Below are 21,754 nucleotides of genomic sequence, written 5' to 3'. Positions count from 1 at the left end.
TATTATTTGGTGCTTGAATGGCTGTACTTTTACAACGGCGGCAGCGTACCACCTCTTTTGTCCTAAAAGACCCAAGATAGGCTGGATTTCACTATTCTTGGGTCCTTTCAAGATTCCCCCAATCAATTTATCTTATGGCTTGCTATTTTGGCGAAGTTATTTACTCTTGACAAACCATAGCTACACCACACTGGTGGGGCATGTGTCCTTTGCCAAGATGGGATCTCTGAGACACATGAGCATTTATTCTTTCAGTGCCATTATGTTCGTCCGTGCATTGTAGAGATTCGAGGAACTGCACGAGTCCGATGGCCTATTCGATCGTGGAATATTGCTGTAGAGTGGATATCGCTTAAATGGAGGGGGAAGTATGTCATCAACGCCTCATACCGAGCACTGTTGGCGTTGTTAGTGTATGACTTGTGGCAAGAATGGAATCAACGGATCTTTCAGCATACTAGTTGTACATATGACACACTTGCTAGGATTGTAGTTGAGGAGATTAGACATGTCATACTTAGTCATACCCTCCCCTCAGTAGTCAGTACACGTGCTCTTTACCGACTTTGGAGGATCCCTTGGTTTGACAGGGCCTCGACTGCTTAAGCTGCTTAAACCATGCTATTGTATTTCTCTTTTTATCTATTTATGCAATTTACATTTATCGAAAAAATAGAAAAGAAATGAGAATTTGGAGCTTTCTGCCCTGGAAACCACTTCTGTTCTCACGAAGGATCAATAAATGAATAAGCGGATGCGGATCGATCAAATTCAAATGAAGTTGCTTACCGATACGATAGCCATTCGAAGTTCAATCCTCAAATAGGTAAGCATCGGGATGGAAGGCCTGTTCTTTTGGGTGATTCATGAAAAGAGAGAAATTCCTGACAAAGTCAGGAAAAACTTGTGAAATTATTTCAATATTGAACCTTGGACATATAAGAGTCACGAATCGAATGCAACACTTGCTATTACAGTGAAACAACACCTACTATTCAGTAGAAAACAACATCCCACACTTAAGACAGGGTACGAACCCATGAAGTCTAAGGTCATGAACTTTAACTTCGCCAATTGAGCTAGGCTTCATTGGCAAATTGACTTATTACCCACTTATTGTAGGTGAAATAAATTTTTCAAACCAAAATATACTTATAAGGGTGAAAATATAGCTCCTCACATGCATTATCGTGTGAAGATGCATGAGGGTAGTTCGAACAAAAAATATTTGTTTAACTTGCGGTAGATCAATAATAAGTCAATTGGGTGGTAAATATAGATTCTCATTCAACTTTCTTGCTAATATTAGCTAATTTGATAAATTTTAACTAATGAATAGATTTATTTTATAAATAAAAACAAACATTAAGGAACCAAATATGGTTTTTTTAAATCATATAGGATTTATATATAATTATTATACTAAATAAAAAAAATTAGTGTAATTATCCTTTAAATTTTAAATTATTCAAAAAAAAAATATTTATTATTAATATATTGACTTTAACCGACTGGAAATGGGTTCCATTTTGACTACTAGTTACACTAACGCACCACCCAACAGATTGTAGCTGCAGAATGAACCGTGAGGTAGATGTCATCGCACGAGCGTTCCCCAAGTAGCGGCTAAGCCAAGCCAATTTGCTCTTTGCAAATTCAACGTCACTATTTGTCGGTTTGATTCTCTCTCTCTCTTCCCTCTCTCTCTCTCATGTGCTCTGGCAAGAGACATGGATCAAACATTAAACCCATCATTAAATGTACTTCACTCCACTTACTGCTAATTCAGAAAGGCTTATGAAAATGACACACTCCATCCATCTCCTACCCACACTCTGTCTCCCCTCCAGATACCACATCCAAGCACATATTGGATGTGGTTTAATTTTTTAAGATTGTAATTTAATTAAAAATTATATTTTTTAGAATAATATAAGCGACTTCCGTATAATATTGCAAACAAGTAAATTACCTTTCTATAAAGAAAAAAAATAATAATTTACCTTCCTCTGTTTTTAAAAATGCAGCAATTTATCTCCCTCGTTTTTCAAAATGAAACAATTTACTTCCCTAAACAGAGAGATAAATTGCTTCATTTAAAAAAATACAGGGGGTAAATAGCTATTATTTTTTTATAGAAAAATAATTTTGTTCATTTATAATATTACAGGGAGATAAATTCCAGTAAACTCTACCTTTTTTAATTTTAAAAATAAAAAATATACATATTTGATGGGGATACCCTGAAAATATAACACGAGAACTAAAATATCCGCAGAAAGACAAAATTCTTAAATAGGCAGGGGATTTGTGAATTCGTTTCGGGTTGGATTGCTCCTTATCCACAACCCAGAATTAGTATCGTTGGATCACCCTACTCATGAAGGTTCCTGATCAAGCCACGTGGGTTGTACTTATACAGACACCTGAATCTGTAATACACCCTTCAATTCTATTTATTGATACGTTATTTATTACTCACACCAGCATTCATTACCTCATTTCCGATCTTAATAAGTCGATTTAGACATTGAAAAATTTTCACTAAACACCGTCTACTAAATCTAACGAACTTTTTTCTTCTCAAATCCCAAACTACGTATCCGACTCGAACACTTGGAGGAGACTCTATCTCCAACTGAAAACCGATAGTAATAACACATTAATACAATATTAATATACAAATGTGATAGAATATGTTACTCCAAATCTTGCTTTTCACCTAAAAAATATATATACTAATCTGAAAGAGGGGAGATCACGTGAAAAGGCGAAGAGACCCCAAAGTTGTGTCTCTTTCGGACTCGAGTAATGCTGTAGTTGGAGAGCTTACACTATCACTTCACACCCTTCTGAATTCTAAGCCACCCCCACCCCACCCCACCCCACCCCCAACAAATTGTGGACCCCACTCAGAACTACACTTTTAGATACAATCATGGGATTTTAGCTACATAAAACCTTGTCTCAAATGTAAGTCCCATGATTCTTATTTGCACTCTTAACAGCCTTTTTGAGCTCCCCCCAAAAGGCCAATACTTAAAGGAAACACTCAGACGTGCCTTTTATAATGCAATCAAGCCCACAATTATTCTCAACTTTTTCCACCTCTTTGACATAAAAGATTTGTTTACTTTCGCTTGTCCGCTCAAGTGATGAGAACAAACTAACCATCAAAGTATGGGGATTGCATCAATGAATAATTCCTTAGTATCTTTATAAACAAATTGTAATCGAGGGAATAATGTCCTGACTCGTCGTGACGATCAGAGTGGAGAATAATAACGTGACTTAGAATGGCGGTACCCAAAAAAGAAGTTAATGAAAAGTACACGAAAGATGGTCCGATTCGACTAAAATAATTTTGTGTGGATTACAATAAAACATCGTCTATCAACTATGTTATACTAAGATAATTGTAAAACATTAGAAATTTAGGATAAATTGATGTGAATGTAATATTAAGACAGAAATCCCATTGGGAAGTGTACAAAAGAGGGGATGTTGATAGAATGGTAAGTAATAGTATTAACAGAGGTGAGCAGAGAGAATTAATGGAGGAGAGAAAGAGAAAGAGGGTAAGGAAAGAGGACAAGCAAGAAACAGAAGAAATAAAGGAGGACCAGTACAACCACAACTGCCAGGCTCAGGGGTTCCTTGGAGTAGCATTAAAGACTCTGCTGCAAAATTTTTGCATCTTCCTTCCTTTCTTCTCTACTGCTGCACCCCACTACAGTTATACCATCCACAAACAAACTTCTCTTCTTTTAAGATCAAGAGCTGTGGATCATACCATGAGATAGAGAAGAAATTTTTCTCTATGATTTTGGATCCAAGAACATGGGTCATGCTTCCCATCTTCTCCACATGCTATCCCTCGTCATTTTCTTTCTTGTTTCTTTCTATTTCACCCACATTCTCATTGGAAATTCGTCGCTGGGTGTAGAAGGGAGGAATGGAGGTTATCTGAGACGAAGAAATCAGGATCAGAAGTTCAGATATTTGTTGGGTTTTAAGAGTTTCGGCATTGGGAAATCAAGGAATGGTGGTTCTGATTATTTCTCCCCGTCTCCGTCTCCGTCTCCTGTGCCCGGCGGGCCCAGTATTGCTCCGGCTCCTTCTCCGCCACCGCGGTACCATCTGCACCACGGCCACCCGCCGTCCCACCACCGGCATTCAATCCCTGAAGCCCATAAGGTACAGAAGAAGAATGAAGAGAGAGCCGCGAGAGTGTTGACGGCAGTTCTTGCATCTGCCGGCGGAGTCACGTTTGTTTTATGTGCGATTGCGCTGTTTTTCCTGTGCCTGAAATTCAAGAAACAGAAGAGGAGGAAGCGGAGAAGCAGAGTTACATCCAAGTTCAGTGTGAGTTCACAAGTGAAGAAGGTGAGCTCTGATCCGGGCCCTGATCTTTTCTACCTTAATTCACTGCAGTCTGCTTTGGAACCAGAGAAATGTTGTCTGAAACTGAGTTCCAGCACTGAGAAAACAGGGGATGAGAGAGAGGGGTCGAACAAGAAGCTCATAAACTCAGAGTGTGACAGTGGCAGGTGCTCTTCTTCCTATGGAGAAATCACCACTGTGCATGAGATTTCAGAGTCGTTCAAGAGTGAAAATCATCATCAAGAACGGGTAATTCCAGAAGAAGATGTTCAGAGATTCGATGATAAAATTGTTCATGAGGAAGCTCATTCATCTGATGATGATGAATCTTTCCATTCTTTCTGTGATTCACATTCATCCCAATTGAGGCTTTCTAATGCTTCAGACATCATATCCGAAGATGAAGTTAAGGCGACACAGATACAGATTCCACACTCTAATCCCATTTTATCAGCTTCCCCGCCACCACCACCACCGCCACCGCCACCACCGCCACGATTTGTTCCTGTATCGCCTCTTCCGCCTGTCCCTTCTTCAAAGAAAACGAAATCCAACTTTCTGAATTCATCCACATTGTCGAGTTTATCTCAAAGTAGTTTGCCAGCATCAGCGTCCACTCCTCCGGCTGCGCCGGCCGGAATTCCTCCTCCACCGTGTCCACCTCCACTGTCGAAAGGCCATGTTAACAACTCCCACAAGGCTCCACCTCCTCCACCGCCGCAGCTCACTCAGCAAATGCCATTGGGAAAAGACGGCTCTCCGTTGCCAAAGCTCAAACCACTCCACTGGGACAAAGTTAGAGCTGCTCCAAATCGTTCCACGGTGTGGGACAAGCTGCGGTCCAGCTCGTTTGAGTAAGACATTGCGTTTGCTCGATGAACAAAAGTGAAATTTCATAACTTTATTGTTCTTGTTTGAGTTGTTTACGATTATGAGACGTGTTACAGATTTGACGAGGAGATGATAGAGTCGCTTTTCGGTTACAACCTGCAAAATTCCATCAAGAATGACGAGGGGAAGAGCAAAACTCCATCCCCAAGCAAGCACGTTCTCGAGCCTAAGAGGCTGCAGAACATTACCATTCTTTCCAAAGCCTTGAATGTGACTGCAGAGCAAGTATGCGGGGCTTTAATCCGAGGTGTGAGCAAGATTTATAATTGAAGTCCCAAGTTAGCATGCTTTATAGGAAGATTTTGATACTAGAACCATTTAAACGTGATCGAACAATGACATCTTCGTCGTTGCAACGAAATGTTGATTGTTCTTGTGTATGATAAGCTCATAAGCTTTGCTTTGTTCATTGTTTGTTAACAGGGGATGGCTTGTCGTTGCAAGATTTAGAAGCGCTCTCAAAGATGGTGCCCACGAAGGAAGAAGAAGCTAAGCTTGCAAACTACAAAGGAGATATATTTGAGTTGGGGTCGGCGGAGAAGTTAGTTATGGCGATGCTTAAGATACCCTTTGCTTTTCCAAGGATTGAAGCGATGCTTTACCGTGAAACATTCGAAGACGAGGTTCTCCATCTCAGAAAATCGTTCTCGATGCTCGAGGTAAACAAGAATGAATCTTGGAAACTGAATATTGTCATATCATGAGTAGTACCATCTTCTAAAGAATCGTCGAACTTGCTTGTTATTAGGAGGCGTGTAAGGAACTCAGATCGAGTCGGCTCTTCCTAAAACTACTTGAGGCAGTGCTCAAAACGGGAAACAGGATGAACGTTGGTACAATAAGAGGAGGAGCAAAGGCTTTCAAGCTTGATGCCCTTCTCAAGCTTGCTGATGTGAAGGGAACAGATGGAAAAACGACTCTCCTGCATTTCGTTGTCCAAGAAATCATTCGGTCCGAGGGGTTAAGAGTGTCGGAAAGCATTATGGGCAAGATCAATCAGCGAAGCAAGAGTGGAAACGTTGAAGATAAAGAAGAGAACTACAGGAGAATGGGCTTAGATCTTGTATCGGGCTTGAGCACTGAGCTATGCAATGCCAAGAAAACGGCTACGATCGACCTGGACGTTCTTGCAAGCTCAGTGACAAACTTAGCAGACGGAATGCATAAGCTGCAAACTCTTGTGGAGAAGGATATGATAATGGAGGAGAAAAAAGGCAACTTTGTGAGTTCGATGAGATCATTTCTGAAACAAGCGGAAAAGAAGCTGAAGGAACTGGAGGAGGATGAGAATCGAGTGATGTTGAATGTTAGAGAGATTACCGAGTATTTTCATGGAGATGTGAGCAAAGACGAGTCCAATCCACTCCGGATTTTTGTAATTGTTAGAGATTTTTTAAGCATGTTAGACCATGTTTGCAAAGAGCTTAGAAGCTCGAAAACGCCCCGTAGTCCTAATCCCCTAGCCCCCTTCCGGTAGATTAGATTGCTCGGCTTGTCTTATAGTTTTCTACTTCATCTACCCATGGTGGATGAAATATGTGTAACATATTTCAAATTCTAATGAGATGTCAAAAGGTTTTTTTTCGATTTTTAAGTTAAAAATAAATGGGATTGTAGGGTCCCTATAGCTGAATTAAATCTAACTACGTGGGAATCAATATTCTACAAAACAGCAAATTAAAGATTGTGTCTACGCCTACATAGTGGTTAATGTCCTTACAGCGCAACGACGGTCACAAACAACCAAGTCATGATTGCTTTTATGCTTATGCGGCAATCAAGATCACTGTAATTGACTAATAGTCCTCAAGAATCAATATTTAACTACGTAAAAACCGATACATATCAAAATGCACTATTAATCCCACTAAACGTCTCGACAAGAGTATTGGAAGTAACATCCTACTCTAAATTGTTAGGCCACAAGGCCCACAACATTTGATGGCATGTGAAAAGGTTTCCAACATTGCATCTGATTGACAGAGTAGAAGTTATCATTTGACTTAAGCCCAGTGACGAAGTAACATATTCTATTTTTGCATGAAGAGGTCGGAAAAAGCACACACCAAAAATAAGACATAAGATTCTCTGACCAAAATGTTTGAGTGTTACACCTATGCTTTGATGTTATTGCTATCGGTGTAGCATGGAGTGAGCGATGCAGACAGGATCATAAGTTTGACTTATTGTCTCAACAACACATACCATCCTTAGCTACTAATTCACCATCATTATTACACACCACCAAGACTTTTGGACAGTGTTCAGGTGGATTTATGAGTTTTGGACGTGTACGGTGTAATGTTACAAGTATATCTACATCTATACCTATGAATTTTATTAGTAGTCTATGAATTATTATGTCACTTGTATTCATGTGATCATAGAAATTATAACATTAAATGAGTTGATGAATCAATAATATAAATCTGATATATGGTAAGTAGTTCGGTTAATCGCATTAATCAACTCCAATTTAGACATGAAATGTAAAAAAGGGAAAAGAGAAATGACAATTATGTAATTAATCTCTCGTCCTACATTTAACATTTAACCCCACATTAATAGCCTAACTAACAAATACATAAAACTTATATTTTAGAAATTAAAAAACATTAGAAATAAGTCTTCTTTAATATTGAAAATTTTCAATTCCGAGTAATTGAAACAACGTTCTATAACAATTGGATTTAAAAATTAAAAGCAATTAAAGCCATGTTGGAACAAATAATACAAAATAGTTAGAAACACTACTCACGACAAGAAAAAATTAAATCGAAAACTTACAACGAGAATTGTATCGTAACAATTCTCAGTCCAATTGTAACTGAATCACAGAATTACTGCGTACCTTGAAGAAAATTTACGTCCCGTATCAGTAGTGCACCGGGTACAACGTAATTTTTTCAAAATAAGACGGTTGCAGTTCTTTCGATTTTAATATTATACCGAAGAACACCTCCATCTAACACTCAAAAGTTTGTTATCAAAACTTTAGAGCACAAGTCTTTAAAATTAGAGAAGCCGAGAGAGAGAATTCTCAAGGCTTTGTTTGGTTTTGTATTTTCGCATTTTCCGAAACAAGATAAAACACACTTAATGTTTATTTTTATATTTTTACACCTTATCTGTGTGTTTTTATATTTTTCAACTTTCTATATATAATATACATATACATAATATAAAACAGACATGATTTGACAATAAACAATAATTTTTTGTCTCCCAAAAGTACAACATTAAACATAAAATATTTATATATATACATATTTATATATTAAAATATATATAAAAATATATGATTTGACAATGAACAGTAATTTTTGTTTCCCAAATCCCAATATCAAACCTACACCATTTATTTTAAAATATTTTAAATTTTCCCAAAATACAAATCCAAACATATCATCTACTTTCAATACACACTCACGTATCTCTATTTTTTTCTCTCTATTTCCAAAATACAAAACAAAACAACTAAAACACATATCCAAACATAATGCAAAAGTTTGAGAATTGAGTTGTTGTTGTGAGAAAATTGAGAAATGTCAAGCCTATATATAGGCATGCCGAACCCGGCTATTAAAACAACAATTAAGAAAAATATAATTGCATTTAAATTCCCCAACAAAAACCGACCAAAAGCATTGAAACAACATTTGAAAATTGGTGGTTGTTTCATTTTTCCAATAATGAAATTCAAACTCCAAATGAAACTGAAAAACTGTTTTAAAAAAAAATTCCAATTAGCTGCTGCAATCCAAGGTTTCAATTCTATGCGTTTTCATTTGAAATCAAAATTTCAACAATCCCCCATCAACTTATAGATTTGAACTCAAGTTTCTGTGATTTGCTTCAATAATGGTACCTTCAAGTTTGAACCACTGTCTAAGTTATCTAACGTCAGTTATCACCAGGTCAAATGGAACTAAGCCTTAAATTTGAGTCGTGAGTGTGACAACGTCTGTCAGTAACAATAAACTACCGGCTTTCTGTTGATCATTAGGGTTGACACTTAGGTCATGTGTCTTGATCCTATTCATAAATATTTTCAGGAATAACCCAATTCCTTAGTTGCGGCCAAACAACTACATTCACTTAGTTGGGTGTCACCAGGGATGCACTGCTAGCATCTCGTCTAAATGACTTGACCCCATTCACAGTTAAACTCGTACTATACTTGCAGTTACAACACCTTCCAGAATTTTAGGAGACAGACTCCAGATACAAAATATCAGTCTATTTTGATGCTCTGACATACTCTTACGACTTATTGATACCGCATTGAACCTTCTTTGTGGGATCTCCACTTAGAAGGTTGGGTTGTTGTCATAGATACATCACTGATGGGTTTTCAATCCCATCCCCAATCTAGACTTATGTTAAAGGATCAACCACATTATCATTTGTTCCCACAAAGTCAATGCCAATTACTCTATTTGTTATTAATGCCCTTATAGATTTTAGTCTTGGATGTGTTGTTTGGTTTTTTGATTGAATTACGACTCCTTACCTTTGCTATTGTGGTTTGGCTATCACAATATACAGCAATAGGTGGAAGAGGCTGATTTACAATAGAAGGTTGTAATAACAATCCAAATAGCCATTCTGCTTCGATAGCATTCGTATCTAATGCACATAACTCGATTTCAAAGGTAGACCGGATTATCAAAGTCAGTTTTGCAGACTTTCAGGAGACTACGCCCCCACCTAAGGTAAAAATATATCCCGAACACCCATTACTCCTGGAGTTTTTGGCTACTATCTAGCATCACTATATCCCTTAAAAACAACAGAAAATCTGCCTAATGTATGGCCAATGACAACGTGCCCTTCAGGTACCTTAATACCCTATCCATAACACCCCAATGGGTTTTGTCAGGACAACTAAGTGTATCTAGCCAGCTAAGAGATAAAAAATGATATATCTGGTTACGTGCCATTCGCCAGATACTATAAGCTCCCAATAATTTGGGAATACCTTAGTTGTGGAATCGGAACACCACTTTCATTTTTGAATAAAGCTACAAAGAATCACATGGTCTCTTAGCAATTCTACAGTTTTGATAACCAAATTTCTCAATTATCTTCTCAATATAATGAGATTGAGAAATGACTATTCCATCAGTTGACCGAGTCAACATGATGCCAAGAATCACATTAGCCTCACCCACATCGTTCATTTCAAATTTATTTTTTAAAAATGACTTGGTTTCGTAATTATATATAGACATGATCCTATAAACAGTATATTATCTACATACAGGTATAGAATTATTATTTTATCTCCTTTAACCTTACAGAATATACACTTATCATTCTCATTTACAGTGAAGCCAAACGCAAGAATAGTTTTATCAAACTTTTCATGCCATTGTTTGGGTGCTTATTTAAGTCCATATGGAGCAAGTTTATAAACTTTATGCTCGTTGCCATGAGCTAAAAATCCCTCAGACCGATCCATGTAAATCTCTTCCTCGAGTTCACGATACAAAAAGGTTGTTTTCACATTCATTTGATGAATTGATCGATTATACACTGAAGCAAGAGCTATAAGGAACCGGATTTTAGTCAACCGAGCTACCGGAGAATAGGTATCGAAATAGTATATTCCCTCATTTTGTTTAAAACTTTTAGCCACCAATTTGGCTTTAAACTTATCTATGATCCCATCAGGTTCCAGTTTCTTCTTAAAGATCCACTTACACCTAATAGTAGTATACCCTGGAGGGAGATCAACTAGTACCCATGTTCCATTGAAAACAATGAAGTCCATCTTACTTTTTACAGTTTTTTTCCATTGCTTGACTTCTGAAAAAGACATACCATATTTGAAAGTAATTGGATCATCCTCGATACTGTAAGTAACAAAGTCACTTTCAAAATTCCTGACAATCCTAACTCTCTTACTTCGTCTAGGTCTATCTGACTCCTCATGAGCCTGATTAGTACTACTAGGATTAACCCCCACATTTGTCATCTTTTCCACATGTTCAGGAATAGATGTTGAGGCAAGTGAATCATCAAACGAAACATTTGAAGGTATTCCTGTTTTCACAGGAAGTACATTTTTTAGGAAAATAGCATCACAAAATTCGACTATTGTGTTAACCTCGATGCCTAAAATTTCTGACTTAATAACCAAAAATCTTAAGGCATAACTTGTATATAGTCCAAGAACACAACATTGATATTTTAGGGTCCAATTTCTTTCGTTTGTATTCTGAGAACAATATTTTTGCTAGGCACCCCCACACTCGAAAATATTTAAGGCTTGATTTCCTATCTTTCTACAACTTGAAAGGAGTACTCTATTGTGTTTCAGAGGGACTCTTGGCAAGCCGTATTCAAAGCCTCTCCCCAAAAATACTTTGATAACCTGGAGGTTAGTAGGAGATTGTTAATCATGTCTTTGAATGTTCTATTCTTTCGATCAGCCATTCCATTAGACAAATGGAATATTGAGGAATCTCTTCATGAATAATGCCAAAAGTTTGACAATATTCATTGAACTTACTCAACTCATACTCTCCTCCTCTATCAAACCTTAGTCGTTTAAGTTTGTTACCAATTTGGGTTTCTGCTTCATTTTTAAACAAAATAAATTTATCTAAGACTTCATCCTTATTTTTCATGAGAAACACATAACAATATCTACTACAATTATCTGTAAAGGTATTTTAGTGGTCCCTGGTCAAAACTCCACTAAACTCACAAATATTTGTGTGTACTAAATCAAGTATTTCTGAATCCCTTTCAATTGACTGATAGGGTTTCCTAACTTGTTTAGCTTCAACACAAACTCAATATTTGTGAATTTGTTCAATATTTTGACAAAGAATTAAATTCAAATTCATCATTCATTTGATTGAATTAAAATTTAAATGACCTAACGTACTATGCCATAGAATAGAAGATTCCACTTTCAATATAATAGAATCAAAAGCATCATTTTTATTATTTTCAACTTTAAAACCTAATTCATATCCCTCCCTAACTATTACAGAACCATTAATAATATTTCTTCTGATAGTGGGTACATGATGAACTCTTTATAATGACATAATGCGTCCCGAAGGAAACTTCAAGTCCATGCATCCTATCCCAAGTACTTCAGTTGTACTAGAGTTTCCCATGCTTATTGTCCTTCCACTTATGGCCTGATAAGACACAAAGAGACATTTATCAGCCCAAACGTGCATATTCGCTCCAACGTCAATCAACTAATACACGGTTCGTAAATAGCCAGGAGTTCGGATCGTATAGATACATACTTGCCAGTTGCTCCTGGGGTACTAGAACCGCTATATACTCCTACAACCATGTTGATAGCTGTCTACTCAGTCTTAGCCATTTTATTAGGTCAAAGCTTGGCCCAATATCCAACTTACCCACAGTTCCAGCATAGTTTATTTGCTTTTAATTCTTATTTTTGGAGGCCTTGCCTTTATTGATGGCTTTCGAGTTCGAGTTAATGTTGTTCACTTTTTGTTTCCCTACTATTACATTGGCCCTAGGTTGATGTTAAACCGACATCTTGTGGGTCTGATTTCTATGTTCGTCCTCAATATTGATAGCATCATAAGATCATCCAGAGATAATCTCCCTTTCTGATGCTCGAGTGTCATGCCAAAACTTTCCTAAGAATTGGAAAATTTGTCCATTATGGACATGACTAGAAACTTCTCGGGAAGTTTCATCTCAGCATCAGCCAGAGCATGCTCAATATTTATAATCTCATGAATCTGTTCAGCTACAAACCGGTCCTCAACTATTTGATACCGCATGACCTTGGAAACAGAATATTATTCGAGCCCTAGTTTTTCAGTATTATATTTTCGGTCCAACTTATCCCATAGAGATTTAGCAGTGTAAAAATCGAAAAAATAGACATCAAAGAGCGTATTTGAAAAGGCTGACAAAATCATTCCTCTGCCTATTTGATCCCTCTTTGTGAACTGCGCTATCTCAGCAGTTCTGGGATCGGTATTCGTAGGTTCAGGTCTAGTCACTTGAATCACCGACAAGAGTCCTTTCATTGTTAATCAAATTTTTATTCGTTGTTGAGAGTGTTTGAAAAATTGACCCGAAAACTTGTCCAACAAACCGGTCAGGTCAACCTTGTGTGTGATCAAAATTGCAACAGTAATTGGCTTGGGCATTTTTAGTATCTTAGGAAACTGAAAACAACGTTCAAAAGACTGAGTTTAAAATAGTGTTTTCCCAGATCGTTTCAACAAACAACAAATCTAATTTTTCAAAGCCTGTATATTTTCTTCAAGATTGTTGAAAAATTTTAGTTTCGAGTAACTAAAACAGCGTTTTATAATAATTAGATTTAGAAATTAAAAGCAATTAAAGCCACATTGGAACGAATAATACAAAATAGTTAAAAACACTATTTACGAAAAGAAAAAATTAAATAAAAAAGTTACATCGAGAATTGTATCGTAACAATTCTCTGTCCAATTGTAATCGTTAATTTTAATCGAATCGCATAATTAATGCTTGCCTTGAAGAAAATATACGTCTCATATGAGTAATCCATCGAGTAGAACGTAATTTCTCTCATGATAAGACGGTTGCAGTTCTTTGAGTAATATATGCTTGCCTTAGAAGTAGGTGTTTATTCTTAGAGTGAGGTGCCTACTTGGATAGGTTTAATTTTTAAGCGGTGCCCGCCTGAAGGCAGGCCTTGTTTATTAGAAGTGCATACCACGGAAAAGTCCATCTTTCCAATAGGGGTGTAACAACTTTCATTCCTATTGAGTACCTCGCTGATGTATTATATGGTCATCTAATGCCCCCCTTATCCTGGAGAAAGACATAACTTACCGCTTGAGAGGTTGCGAATAGCTCTAGGGAGTCCAACTTAAACCGTAGGTAAAGGAGCGAGTGAATCATTAGCGTAACGAGGTGTAGAGCTCGCCTGGTAATAGAAAATCCTTTTTATGCTATTTTTGCACTGGTATAAATATAAAGTGTCTCCCGAGGAGGGTTTGACAAGCAATGGAAGACTCACCAGGTATTTCTTAAGTTCTTCATTTGAACTTTGGCATTCTAGCCCCCGCTCAAAGTTCTTGGTCTTCTTTAATACTTTGATGTAGGACAAGCTTTTTCTTGACAGATTTGGTAATGAATCGACTGAGAGCCGCTACTCCCCCTATGAGACGTTGGACCTTGTTGACATTGGTAAGAGCCTTCATGTCTAAAATTGCCTTGATCTTGAGGGGATGCGCCTCGATAACCCTCTCGGTTACCATGAATTCTAGAAAGCATCCACCTTTTACCCTAAAGGCTGATTTGACAGGGTCGAGTTTTAATTTGTACTTCCAAAAGACTCTGAATGTTTCTTCTAGTTCAGTAATATGGTCACTAGTTTTTTTATTTTTACTAGCATGTCATCTACATATACTTCTACATTCCTCCCTAAGTGGGGTTGGAAGATCTTATGTACTAGTCATTGGTAGGTGGCCTTGCATTGTTGAGTCCGGAAGGCATGGCCACGTAGCAAAATATCTGTGAGGAAGTGATGAAGCTACATCTCTTATGATCCTCAAGGGCTAGCATGATTTGATGGTACCCTTGGGAGGTTTCCATTATGCTCAGGTTTTTGCAGGCGAAAATGGAGTCTACCAATTGATCGATTTGTAGGAGTGGATAAAAGTTCTTGGAGCATGCCTTGTTGAGGTCACCGAAAATCTATGCACATTCTCCCTTTGGCTTCTGGCTTCGAGACTAACACCATATTAGATATGTGCAGTTGCTAGGAGCTTATCTACCTCTTCCTAGATATTTTGTTTTTCTCTAGCTTAAATTAGCTTTTCTCCTACTTAATTTGTTTCATGAAGGAATCTATGTTCAGGTGGTGAATTATTACTTTGGGATCTATGCTCTCCAAGTCCTGGAAAGTCCATGCAAATATGTTGGCATTCTGCTGAAGGCATTAGATTAATCCTTCTTTAACCTCCCCTTTCAATTTGGAACCAATGTGCGTGCTCTTGTCTGGTTTTCCTGGGATTAATTCTATGCGGTGTAATTCTTCTGCAAGTTGTTGTAGTGGAGTATCCCTCCTCTAAGCTTGTTTTAGGTGCGGGATCATTTCCCTGTCGTTTACGGGATTCAGGTCTTCAAAGTTGTGCTTTTGGTCTTTGCATACAGCCTCAACATAACATCTTCTAGACTGGAGCTAGTTTCCAGCCACTTCACACATCCCCCCTCCCACTGAGAATTTGATCTTCATATGGAAAGTGGATACCATTATTCAGAAGGTATTAATATTAGGTCTCCCTGGGATCATTGTAGGTGAAACGAATATCGACTACCAAGAATTTTGTTAAGTAAGTCCTCCTCAGAAGCTCCTCCCCTAGGGAGAGGGAGAGTGTCACCAGCCCCTACGATGGACCATTTCACCTGTAAAGCCATAGAATGAGGTATCCACTGATTCCAATGTGATCTCCCAGTTGCATCTGATTGATGCTCCTCCAAAAAGGAAATGAGTTGATCTCCTGGAGTCGATGAATATCCTACTTACTTCACCATTAGAGTGGCTGCAAGCGATACCTGGGCTGAAATTCTTGTGAGTCTTAATAAGGGAGCCTGCAAGAAACACATTAGCACTAATGACGCTCCAATTAGTAAAGAGTCAAAAAGATAAAATTGAGCAAAATCGAGTAATAATGAATGATAAAAAGAGAATGCTTTGCATATAGTGCTCTTGTATGACTGTTATTGCCAAAAAAATAACATTACCCTTAATTAGGGTAAAATAATTGCTTTTATAGCCATTGACCCTCACCGGGTGAAGAAGTCTGACCCTTGGGATTCAAATTAATGGTTATCGCAGATAGACCTCCTCAAATCCGGAGATAGTTGGCAATGTTCTCAGAGAGTTATATTGGTTAGGGAGTCCTTGAATGGATAAGTCTTTTAGTAGAGATAGGTTCTGAATTTCTAGGGGTTGTTGGGGTGCTAGGCACGATCTTAAATTTGGTCGTCCTTCTACCTTGTGGACGAGTGTTCTTCTGCCATTTGTGTGCGTCGCCATCCTGGCAGCTAGGTGGGCACAGGGTCACTCTTCCTCTAGAGCTGATGGGCTTATGCTGCAGTCTATTTCTACAAAAAAAAAAAAAAAAACCGCAGGCAAATACTTGGGTGGAGTTCCCTCCTCCTCGGCTTTGCGTCTTTACGGGTTCCTAAATGTTGTTTTATTCAAGTTGGATCTCTTTTTGAGTTGAGTGTAATTTTGGGCCATCATTGTCTATATTGTTAACTTTTTGCACAATTCATATTGCTAATAATTATATAATATCAAATAAAAATTATATTTTTAGTGATGATTTTACAATTCTCGTCGGATTTCTATCACTAATATTATATTTTATTATAGTGATATTCTGTGATAAATTTTCTTGCGAAGGACTACTTATAACAAAAATATATTTGTGGGTTCTGATGTTATATATTGTAATTCTTTTATATGAAAAGACTTGATATTTTATAATAATTTTTTTATATAAAAAACGTAATAAAATGTCATTTTCTTATAAAGAAAATGACATAACCAAACATGAACTTACTAATTTAAATACTACATAATTGAAAACAAAACCAAACAACTCTCTTCTTTCCATTTGAGTATTCATAAGTAATTATTTCTTCTTTTTTTTCTTTTTATTGTACCAATGTACTCAATTATTATACATTATCTTTTAATTTATTTATGAAGATTACATCCCTTTGAAAGTAGAATATCACGTGTCTGTCAAATGCGGAAGAACAAAACATAATGAGCCAATATCATCTGTCTCTTTGCTTTTGTCTTTCTCTTTGTTGTTTCTGAGAACTGCTCCTGAGGGAATAAAACTCTGATTTTCATGCTTCAATTTATCCCCATTTTTTATAGGTAGTGCCCATCCCACTTTTCTCAACCTGTCCTTGCTTTTTGGTCTGCTATTTATACTGGTATTTTGGTCTGTTCACCACAAAAAATAAATAAAAATTTAATGAATTGGGATTTTTTAGATAGTCATTCAAATCATGAAGAAATTGGTAATTTTCCAAACAACGATGGGGTACTTGTAATTATGCTAAATTTTATGGGAGGTCGTTGTAATTTACCCTATTATTTCTACAGTCAAACAAAACAATCAAAAGTTCACATTGGGATCGGTGTTGATCAACATTCTTTGTGGTTCAGCCTGTCGTCAAAATTACTATCATAATTTTTAATTGTAGCTAATGGTTTAGCCTCACTTACAAAAATAATGATTAATTGTTATTGTGCTGTCGTGATTAATTAGTATTATTATATTTTTTTTCTTTTTAACATGATAGTTTATCATAATTAAAAAAATTATATTTCTTCTGGTGATATAAAACTACAAGAGCAAATTTTTTTTAGAACATGTGTTTCAAGTATAAACGGAATTTTTTGTGTCAATTGATCCCCTTTCTACTAATTATTTTTGGGATTAAATTCAATTAGAATCACATTCTGATGGGGGAAAATGCAAGCAACCCCTTCTGATATCGTAAATGAGCAAATTACCCTCTTATGAAAAAATAAATAGCAATTTACCTTTCTATATTTTTTAAAATACAATAATTTACCCCTCTATAATTTTTAAAATAAAGCAATTTACCTCCCTATACAAGAAGGCAAATTGCTTCATTTTAAAAAGTATAAGGGGGTAAATTGTTATATTTTTTTCATAGGGAGTAATGTGCTCATTTTTAATATCACAGGGAGATAAATTGCTATTCACCCCATCCTGATAATAGCTTTTAATCCCACTTTATTTACTTTTTGTCTAATTATTCATATTATGACCCAATTAAATAACTTTTAATTCCTTCATTAATGTTAAGAATGGTGTTAATTTTGAAATTTAGCTATAATCTCCACTTACATAATCAATTATGAAATTGCCAACTCAAACTCATAATCACGAAAAAAAATTATGCCAATAGCTAGAAAAATTAGAAATAAGAGTAAATTTCTTGGTCATAAACAATGGATTCAGTAACGGATAAGAATTTTAACTTTTTGTGATTTTAAAATTAACATTAGAACTAAAATATTGTTTTTTGCTATAGTTAAAATTAATTTTAAGGGAAAAGTATTATTTTAGTCCGCTAAGTATGTCTAATTTTAATTTTAGTCCGATAACTATGTCAATTTTTGTTTAGGTCTAGTAACTTACGAAATTGCTTACTTTTAGTCCTTTGGGAGATTTTCGGACAATTTTACCCCTATGAGTGCATATGGACTAAAACTGCCTTTCAAAAATTGCATCGAGGTTGTCCGAAAATCTGTCAATGATGCAAAAGTTCGTAGCAAGATTTGCCCAAAAAATTGAAATTTCTACCACAAAATCTTATTAATAAATATCTTCATTAGTAAATTTTTTCTAGCAAAATCAACAACAAATAAATCGGTGCTAAAATTTGCTACTCGTGAATTATTAAGTAAATATTTTTCTTGTTAAATTTATTGCTGATATAAATTAGCAATAAATTCCACTATTTTGCGTAAAAGAACATTATTTCTTATAGTGAATCACTTATTTTAGAATTAATTATTTGAAAATCTGTTATTTTGTAATCAATTATGTAATAACATAAGTGTTTTTTGGAGGAAAATTAAATTAGTTGGTTTATAATTGGAGAAAATAAGGGTCTGGTAATCAAAATGAAGGAAAACATAAGTGGAGTAGAGTTTCTTTTTTTAATTTTTCCTTCACTTCTTCACAACTGCAACATTGATTAAGGACTTTGTGACTTAAATTAATTGCTTGCAAGATAGCCTTTGTCAATCTTGAAATCTCTTCCACTCATTATAGGTACCTTTTTTTTTTTTTTATGTTGAATATATGATTCATTACATTATTTAGTATATTTAAATTTAAAAATTAATTTTATATATTAATAATTTTTATTAATGAATATATTAAAATGAAATACAAAAACAACATACTATTATGTAAGTAAATAAACACCCATTTGTAGCAAATGGGAAAATTGTAATTTTGGTCCCGTAACTTATGTTTTTTGCGATTTTGATCCCATTATTTGACTCCTCACCACATTTAGTCCTATAAGTGTAAAAAAGTTTGCAATTTTAGTCTCATTAACAGTTTCTGTCCAATTCTCCATGGAATGAGCACGTCTGTTGCATGTGCTCCATTATTTTAACCTTGAGTTGACTGGAAGAGTTGGCTTGAGAGAGATACCAATATTTCCCCAAAATCTCAAACACGAATCCTAGCCCCTCTCACATTCAGACTTGATTTGCAGCAAATTGGCAAAAATTTGTGAAGAAATTTAAAAAACCAGGAAAGTAGCAATTACTTGTTAGGGGCTCATTTGCAATGTCCATACGGCCAGCAAATTTGTTGGGTATCCACCGCCATTTTACCTGAGTTCTCCTTCTCAGTTTTGTATGTGTAAAAATTGTTGTATTGTGATTTGAGATCGTAAAGTTATTGGATGTTGATATATATATATATGTGTGTGTGTGTGCGCACGCGCGTGTGATACATGTGAGGTTGTGCCTTGTTATTTGCATGTTCTTGCTTGAGCTTGTTCTTCTCATGGCTTTGAGGAGCTTGAGTTTTTCTTTAACACAACCACATTACTGCTACTTTATTCTCTAATGAAGTAAGTGAAGAAAAAAACCATTTTTTTTGTAGTCTTTACCCTCCAAAATTTCCTCCCCAAAATCTTATACTCTCTGGTCGGCTCTGCCAGTCAACCCATGGTTAAAATAGCCGCATGTGCTTATTCCATGAAGAATTGGATGGAAACTATTAATGGGACTAAAATTGCAAACTTTTTTATACTTGTGGGACTAAATGTGGTGATGGGTCAAACAATAAGACAAAGATTTCAAAAGACATAAGTTATGCGACCAGCATTGCAATTTTCTTGTAGTAAATCGAACTAACAATATTTTGTTCTCAATCTTACCAATTGAGCAATACCTCATTAGTAATATAAATATTTGTAATTTGTGGCACACCTTATAAATGTGCATAACTCTTTAGTATTATTTAACACAATCTTTTTATGAAATTTGTATTATTCAATAAAAATGTACAAAATTATAAGTTAATATTAAATTTGTAATAAAATCGTGACCAAAAAAATGCATGAAAAGGAAAAAATCGATAACTATCAAAAGATATTAGGAAGAGAGGTTTGAGATAATTAAATAAATAAATAAAAATATTTAAAAAACATACCAAAAAAATGGAAGACAGCGAAAAGATGCTCAACCTTAATATATAGTATATAGATTTTCATATTTCAAAATTTGGTAAAACGGCATTAACTTTTTTTTCGGGTAAAGGTAAATTTCACAGATAAAAATAAAGTGAGTAAAGTACAGCAGTGCTCATATGGTATGCTCTCCCTCAACAGGCCAAGGGATACGCCACAGTCTATATAGTGCAGTAGTACTAACAGAGCTAGACAAATTTATGCTGAGAATCCGTAGTCTAACGTCCTCTATGATCAAGCTTGCTAAGATGACCGGTGTCCTAGCGGTGTGCTCGAACCGCCTCCTGTTGCATTCCCTCCAGATGTCATAGACGCATGATGCAAGTAATGCACAGTAAGCCATATTAATAATGTATTTGCCCCTCCACTTCCTAGAAGCTCATTCTATGTCCAACCGCCACTCTTTGTTTGGCCATAGAAACCGTATAATACGTTTGACAGCTACCAAGCACCTTCGACTATATTGACAGTGAAAGAACAAATGTGAGTCTTCAAGTTCTCCTCAAAACAGCATTAACTTTAGTAGTTTGGATCTTATAGTTTTGGGGGTTAAATGTAACAAATCCTTTTTTTTTTTTAAATGTAACAAATCCCTTCATAAATTTGATATACATAAAATAGCATATTCCTCATTATCAAATCTTGGCCAACACGTTTGTTTGATTTATTGTAGTTAGTTGTTATTTTTTATAGTTATAATTCATCCCTTGATCCTTGATCATTTAAATAATTGCAGATTAGTCATAATTTCGCTACTTATATTTAAATCCTCGTGGGATTAATATTTATATATTACTTGATAGTTAGTACACTTGTTAGTGACCTATACATATTTTGGTAATAAACGCACATGGAAAAATACCCATTTATTATATAATTTTTGAAAAAATAAAGAAAGAAAGATAGAGTTAAATGTCTTTCAACATATTTGGTTAAAAAACAAAAACATGTTAGAGCAATTAAACGTTTAGTTTATATATAAAACTATAAGTCAAAAATTCACCATGTGTTTTTAAAATAAACCAAAAATAGAAACAAACATCATGCCATAATTTAATTAAGGTTGTATATTTTTAGTTCCACTGCTTACGAAATTCTCAAAAATAATTCTATAATTTTAAAGAATTGTCGCTTTCAGTTATCCGGACAACTCTTGTTAGGGAATTGATGAAAAAGAACTGCGTACAAGTCATGTGAT

At 35.7% G+C, this 21,754-nt stretch overlaps 1 protein-coding gene across 1 annotated transcript; it reads left to right on the top strand.

Annotated features, from left to right (window-relative positions):
- On the top strand, positions 3,569 to 6,858 carry LOC105172379 (formin-like protein 11). Its single transcript, XM_011093772.2, has 4 exons — positions 3,569 to 5,237; positions 5,331 to 5,521; positions 5,698 to 5,933; positions 6,023 to 6,858. Exons 1-4 carry the CDS (start codon positions 3,841 to 3,843, stop codon positions 6,749 to 6,751), a joined length of 2,553 nt encoding a protein of 850 aa, XP_011092074.1. The 5' UTR covers positions 3,569 to 3,840; the 3' UTR covers positions 6,752 to 6,858.

The sequence above is a fragment of the Sesamum indicum genome, linkage group LG10, assembly GCF_000512975.1.
Source record: "Sesamum indicum cultivar Zhongzhi No. 13 linkage group LG10, S_indicum_v1.0, whole genome shotgun sequence".
NCBI lineage: Eukaryota > Viridiplantae > Streptophyta > Magnoliopsida > Lamiales > Pedaliaceae > Sesamum > Sesamum indicum.
This window is presented reverse-complemented; position numbering and strand designations above follow the sequence as displayed.

Excerpts from the sequence above, each read along its gene's own strand:
- LOC105172379 (XM_011093772.2), top strand. The coding sequence starts at position 3,841 with ATGGGTCATGCTTCCCATCTTCTCCACATGCTATCCCTCGTCATTTTC. Across the intron at positions 5,522-5,697 it reads ATGCGGGGCTTTAATCCGAG|GGGATGGCTTGTCGTTGCAA; the intron begins GTGTGAGCAAGA and ends GTTTGTTAACAG. Across the intron at positions 5,934-6,022 it reads AATCGTTCTCGATGCTCGAG|GAGGCGTGTAAGGAACTCAG; the intron begins GTAAACAAGAAT and ends GCTTGTTATTAG.